Here is a 7,500-nt window from a genome sequence, read left to right on the forward strand (position 1 = left end):
GTTTCTTAGATAGATTAAAACTTCATTTGGGTATTACATAAGAACTAGTCAAAAGTGATGGCTAAATGCTTAGTGGAATATGCACTCAGATTCAACTCTTCCCACCCGGTCCCCATATTTCAACTACTTAATCTACCCTCTTCCGGTGGGACGGGGGAGAGACCGATTAGTCATATGTTTGGGAATTCTGGACCAGATAAATGATATATATATATATATATATATATATATATATATATATATATATATATATATGCATATATATTTATATATGAATATATATATATATATATATATATATATATATATATATATATATATATATATATATAGATAGATAGATAGATAGACAGACACTTGCTCCTTGTTATATAGAGGGGATTAATCAACAAAAAATTCTATTCTTACCAGAATCACGACATACTTAGAAGTAATTGTTATTATATCATCATCTTGTCATTTACATCTACGAAATACGATCTTACTTACGTTATCAACGACCTTCTAATGTCAGTTATCTCCTGTGGTTCATCGGAGACTCCTTACTCAGTAGTTAATAATTTACAGCCCGGGCAAGTTTAGAGGATGCTGCTTATCGATCGACACTAATCATTGGAAGTCTTCTAACCTTTAGCAATAGACGCCTGTCCAGGAGGCACATTTAGGCAGTATATGTATGTAGGTTGTGGTGGCCTATTGGAAACGTCCCTACCTGGTGATCTACAGGATTCGGGTTCTAGTCTCGCTCAAATTCGTTAGTTTCTTGTAGTGCCTGCAGGCTCACTATCCTTGTGAGCTAGGGATGGGTGTGGAGGGTGGTTTAGGAAAGCCTTTTGGTCTACCTGCTGAGTCATCAGCAGCCATTGCCTGGTTCTCCCTGGTCCTCGCTTGAGTGGGGAGTGGACTTGGGCTATTATCATATGTTTATATGGTTAATCTCTAGGATATTGTCCTGTCTCTAGGTTACTATGACTGTTCCCTGCCTCTGTCATTCATAAGCGAAACATTAAAGAAGTGTGTCTTTACAAAGATGAAACTTGGGACAAAATCCTACGCTTACCATCTCATTCGTCTTTTTTCCTTTCCTTATTTTGTTGCAGACCAGAATTACCCCTCTACCTTCTTATTCATATGACACCAATATGTATAACATTTACGAATAAGTAAAGAATTAGTTTCAAATTGGCATATATATTTTAGTTTTAAAGCAACCTTCGGCTTCTTTTGACTTCCAGTCGAAAATCTTTGTTCGTTAGATGATATGTTAATCATAGGTTGATCTGTCAATAAGAATTTTCATAAAAATATTGTTAATAGCATGTAATTCTTGTTCATAAACACATTGTTGTAGGCTTAGAAAAAATACTTCCTATGATTTAATTATAGTTAATAATTGCGGAATTTAAACTGGGGAATATATATTACATATTAAAACATCTTCTCCCCCCCCCCCCCCCCCCGGTTATCCATACATTATGGGGTCGGTTGCTTCGCATCAGGCCTTGTTTATAATTAGGCAGAGAGGTTTTACGATCGCATGTCCTTGCAGTCATCAACCACAGTTATTGGTGGTGGTTCTATCCTTTGAATAAATAGTTCAACTGATAGGCAGCAGTTTCCACCGTTATTGGCAGAATGCCTAGCCTTTGGCTAAAAAGCAAGACTGCAAGGCAGCAGCTGTCCTTTTAGTCGCTTTCTACGACACACAGGACGTATGATGGCAGTATTAATAAACCCCTACCACAGGGTGATTGTATTACACGTTTAATGTTCTTCCTTAAAATCAAAACAGAAAAATTTAAGGAAACTTTCGTTGGAAAGTGTCACAATCTGTCTCTGGACACATATTTTAAAGGTATTAATTTGCCAGTTAAATAATTATAATTTGAAGTTTTATATGCATATAAATAATATAATTAACCCAAAGGGTGTCGGATTCTTCATGGTTCCAAGATCTCGTTAAATGTTTAATAAGAAATTTTATTACGAGAAGACTAATTCACGACTTTCACCAGATTATTCTGAGGAAAACTAGATTGAAAGACGCCAATTCCAATTAAATTTTTGATGTCTGGATGTTCCAAAGGTCAGATTGCCTGTCAATTGACGTCCCACAAAAAAACCTTTCAGTTGTTGAATTATGAACGTTAATTTACTCATAGATATAAGTTAATCAAATTTAGCTTCTTTAAGGGCCTTTAATCAAACTTTTGAATAACAGAATCAAGTAAAGTTAGCAATGGCTCTGATTCGCATTAGTTACAATAAAGAAAAAAATCAGCGATAGTCAGTTCAACGATTCATTGGTACTAGAACTAGAATATTTATGTGAAATTTGCTAAAAGGAAAGCATTAGTCTCTTATGTCTCTGAGAGAGAGAGAGAGAGAGAGAGAGAGAGAGAGAGAGAGAGAGAGAGAGAGAGAGAGAGAGAGAGATAAATTTCCACATTATCAATTCCAAATGATGATGACTACGCTATATATAATAGATGGCCTATTTGTATGTTCTGAGTTTTGTATTTTGTATCCCAGTAAACAAAGCTATTTCTAGGATACTAAAGGTAAATAATCAGGGTCCCATGATTAAATTTTGTGGAACTGTAAGATGAGATCCTCTTTTGAAAATTTACTATTCAGAATAAAACATTATCCAGGGTACAAGAAATAAAACAAAATGTTTAAACAAGGATTGGTATTGGTACGTTTAGCTATTCTTGCGATGCCAGCTTCTTCGAAACTGTTATGGTATTATTATTATTATTATTATTATTATTATTATTATTATTATTATTATTATTATTATTATTATTATTATTATTATTAGCCAATGGTAAGGAAGTAATGCGAAGCGCTAGGATATGGCCTTAGTCTACAACAGTGATTCCCAACCCTTTCACTAACAAGGACTCATTTTATTTAAATGAATTTTCACACGTCCCACTTGATATTTTAAGTTCTGTTAGCATAACATGCTGACTTCATTAACTCTTCTTACTAGATTCTTAAATAGGATAACGAATAAATTAGAATAAAAGAAGAAATGCAGAAAAGAGACAATTACTTTATCTTATTTTACTGATGCTAAGGAATTCTAGAATCATGTGAACGTTGAGTGTCTTTGATTGTATGTTCAAACTTTTCAAAAAGATCCTACAGTTTGTTACGAGAGATATTGTTGCAGCTCAATCCTGTACTGGGCGTGAATAAAGCTCCAGTCTACATTCTCCATAATAGGATCTCGATATTCTCTTATCTTAGCCATATTTACCATAATTTTTGGTCCTGGGTTTTTTATTTCAAATCCTAGGATTTCCCATTTCAATTTCTTTTTATAATTTCCATTCTTCAATTTAGAATACAATTAAGTCCGTGAAAGAGATATTTAAAGATTCCGGACGAGGTGCAGTGGTAAGTTAAACTACAACCAGGGGTTTAGTGTCCAACAACATTCTTACACCATTAAAGCAGAAGATATTTATAAATATGCAGATCTTAAATTATAATCAATACAATTTTCATGAATTAGTTAACCCATTATACATTGTTCTTTATAATTTTCCCGTATCTCTTAGACAAAATATGTTTTATTAGGTATGTTTGTAACTTGAAAATAAGAGAGAGAGAGAGAGAGAGAGAGAGAGAGAGAGAGAGAGAGAGAGAGAGAGAGAGAGAGAGAGAGAGAGAGAGAGAGAGAGAGAGAGAGGAGGGGGGGGGGATTACAGTTTTGTCCCCATATCACACTCGTTAACGGTTGTCTTAGCTTTCCTGGTGCATGAACCCAATTTCTACATCGTATTTACTATGCATTCATTATATATATTGAATTATATTTTCTTTCTACCTCATTTCCAAATTATTTTTAGCGGATACTGTGCATTTTCGGGAGAGAGAGAAAAAGGAGACCAGACAATATTATATAAATATGTGTGCATCGTTTCAGCTTTGTTCACGGACCCCTTATATTACCTCTGTGGGTCCCGAGGAGTTCGCGGATCCCAGGTTGGCAATCACTAGTCTGAACCAATCTAGCCTTACCAATCCAATGATATAAAAGCAAATCCTTATCTGATGACAAGACCCCTGGATCTTGTTCCCCGTCTCTCTCTAATATCATAACTTGCACAGTTGGACTCAGGAGTTCTTGGTACACCTTGATCCGAAGAAGTGCACCCTGTCACACCCTTACTTAGCGGTGAGTAACCAAGCAGATAGTGTAGGAAGAGATGGCAGAGGTGGTGGGAGATGGTAAACCCAGGAACTCGCCACGCAGTAAGGGTGTGACAGTGTGCCAAGAATTCCTGCGTTCAACTGTACATGTTTAGAGGTTATCATTAAAACTTACCTCTGAACTTCGACGGGAGTTCAAATAGGAAGATAGCATGGAACCTGAGAAGATATTTCGGATGGTTCCTCTCTGATTAATACCTGAGCAGTGACCCAATGACGTGTCCAGAACTTTCCTTGCTTCCGTCCTAGATAATCCTGGAAATTAGAAAACCAGATGATAAGATTCTTCTCTTATTACGTGAAGGGTTGTAAATTAATATGCAAGTAAATATGAAAATCTTCAATTAGCCTAAAACTTGCAGAAACATTCCTTGATAAACACGGTGATGAATTCATTGATCGAAAGGCAAATAATAAAGATACTAAGTAAACTTAAAAAAAAGATTATGTATTACTGAAAATGACTCATAACCTATCATTATAATTGATCAAAGCAAACCTTTTAAAAATTGTAGCTTCGAGTTTTCCCTTTGCAGTAAAATCACAACTTGATATCATGTGTTGAAATGTATATGATTACTCTTAGATTTCCTTTTATATGATACGACTATATCTCATAGTATGAAGACCATTTTCTCCTTTTTAAACACCTCTGAGCAATCAATACTGTCATCAAAATTTATAGAGCTACTTTAGCAATAACCAAAATTGTTTGAAAAGATCTCAGCACAATTACGATACCATTTTCGAAAAGTTTTTGTAATAAATCCTTATACCCATGTGCAACGGAATCGGCTATCCAAAGACTACTATTATAATCTCTTTGACAGACAAACTCCCGGTGCCCGCTCTTAACGAACTCACTATGCCACTGTCGTTACCGTACTCAGCTCTCTCGATGTCTGCACTGTAAGGCCCCATTGAAAAGTCGACGAGGAAGTTGGGACCATTATACTGCCAGCGGTCATCCATTGTAGATAACTGTGGTGTCTCTCCTCCCTCGACTACTGGAAGCTCGTCGTCTTCCTGTTAAATAATTTATTCACAGGGTAGAGTCAGTTCAAAGTAAAAGGATATTTCTGCTTAAAACTCGTAATTTTAGGAACATTAGATTCTAGTAACTAGCCGTATGTTACAAACTCTTATCAGTCCCTTGTAAATCATAACAATGGATTATGTATATATATATATATATATATATATATATATATATATATATATATATATATATATATATATATAAATATATATATATATATATATATATATATATATATATATATTTATATAAGTGTATATATGCATATACACACAAACATACATACATATATATATATATATATATATATATATATATATATATATATATATATATATATATTTATATATATATATATATATATATGTATTTATTCATTTATTTATTTGTGCATGTATTGTACCACTATATAAGGGTAAGGGAGATGTGCATGAGTGTTGTAATTCAAGAGGTATTAGTTTGTTAAGCGTAGTTGGAAAAGTGTATGGTAGAGTAATGATTAATAGGATCAAAGATAAAACAGAGAATGCAATCTTAGAAATACAGGGTGGTTTTAGAAGAGGTAGGGGTTGTATGAATCAGATTTTTACAGTTAGGCAGATATGCGAGAAATATTTAGCAAAAGGTAAGGAGGTGTATGTTGTGTTTATGGATCTGGAGAAAGCGTATGATAGAGTTGATAGGGAAGCAATGTGGAATGTGATGAGGTTATATGGAGTTGGTGGAAGGTTGTTGCAAGCAGTGAAAAGTTTCTACAAAGGTAGTAAAGAATGTGTTAGGATAGGAAATGAAGTGAGTGATTGGTTTCCGGTGAGAGTGGGGCTGAGACAGGGATGTGTGATGTCGCCGTGGTTGTTTAACTTGTATGTTGATGGAGTGGTGAGAGAGGTGAATGCTCGAGTGCTTGGACGAGGATTAAAACTGGTAGACGAGAATGACCATGAATGGGAGGTAAATCAGTTTTTGTTTGCGGATGATACTATACTGATTGCAGACACAGAAGAGAAGCTTGGACGATTAGTGACAGAATTTGGAAGAATGTGTGAGAGAAGGAAGTTGAGTGTTAATGTAGGTAAGAGTAAGGTTATGAGATGTACTAGAAGGGAAGGTGGTGCAAGGTTGAATGTCATGTTGAATGGAGAGTTATTTGAGGAGGTGGATCAGTTTAAGTACTTGGGGTCTGTTGTTGCAGCAAATGGTGGAGTGGAAGCAGATGTACGTCAGAGAGTCAATGAAGGTTGCAAAGTGTTGGGGGCAGTTAAGGGAGTAGTAAAAAATAAAGGGTTGGGCATGAATGTAAAGAGAGTTCTATATGAGAAAGTGATTGTACCAACTGTGATGTATAGATCGGAGTTGTGGGGAATGAAAGTGATGGAGAGACAGAAATTGAATGTGTTTGAGATGAAGTGTCTAAGGAGTATGGCTGGTGTATCTTGAGTAGATAGGGTTAGGAACGAAGTGGTGAGGGTGAGAACGGGTGTAAGAAATGAGTTAGCAGCTAGAGTGGATATGAATGTGTTGAGGTGGTTTGGCCATGTTGAGAGAATGGAAAATGGTTGTCAGCTAAAGAAAGTGATGAATGCAAGATTTGATGGGAGAAGTACAAGAGGAAGGCCAAGGTTTGGGTGGATGGATGGTTTGAAGGAAGCTCTGGGTGATAGGAGGATAGATGTGAGCGAGGCAAGAGACCGTGCTAGAAATGGGAATGAATGGCGAGCGATTGTGATGCAGTTCCGGTAGGCCCTGCTGCTGCCTCCGATGCCTTAGATGACCGCAGAGGTAGCAGCAGTAGGGGATTCAGCATTATGAAGCTTCATCTGTGGTGGATAATGTGGGAGGGTGGGCTGTGACACCCTAGCAGTACCAGCTGAACTCGGTTGAGTCCCTTGTTAGGCTGGGAGGAACGTAGAGAGTAGAGGTCCCCTTTTTGTTTTTGTTTCTTTGTTGATGTTGGCTACCCCCCAAAATTGGGGGAAGTGCCATGGTATATGTATGTATGTATGTATATAAATCTATATATACATAACTCTTCCAAATATATTGGATACACCACATATACTATAGGAGGGAGATTCCGTATGCACACACATAATACATATACAGTATATTATAGAACATATAGATCTAACTCAAAACCTTCCAAAAACTTTATATACCACTCTTGCTTCACTTATTCTGTGATTAACAGAAATCCTTTCCTATTCTGATATCATTTGCGATATTTGGTCCAAAAT

General features: G+C 36.0%; 1 protein-coding gene across 1 annotated transcript in view; it reads right to left on the minus strand.

Annotated features, from left to right (window-relative positions):
• Positions 1-7,500, minus strand: part of LOC137629276 (uncharacterized) — a 28,159-nt gene that overhangs the window by 18,076 nt on the left and 2,583 nt on the right. The window contains exons 3-4 of the mRNA XM_068360537.1: positions 5,109-5,253; positions 4,343-4,482 (exon numbers count right to left, since the gene is read on the minus strand). Of these exons, the coding sequence (XP_068216638.1) occupies positions 4,343-4,482; positions 5,109-5,253 (285 nt within the window). The remainder of the gene's footprint in view (positions 1-4,342; positions 4,483-5,108; positions 5,254-7,500) is intronic.

The sequence above is a fragment of the Palaemon carinicauda genome, chromosome 37 (genome assembly GCF_036898095.1).
Source record: "Palaemon carinicauda isolate YSFRI2023 chromosome 37, ASM3689809v2, whole genome shotgun sequence".
Lineage (NCBI taxonomy): Eukaryota > Metazoa > Arthropoda > Malacostraca > Decapoda > Palaemonidae > Palaemon > Palaemon carinicauda.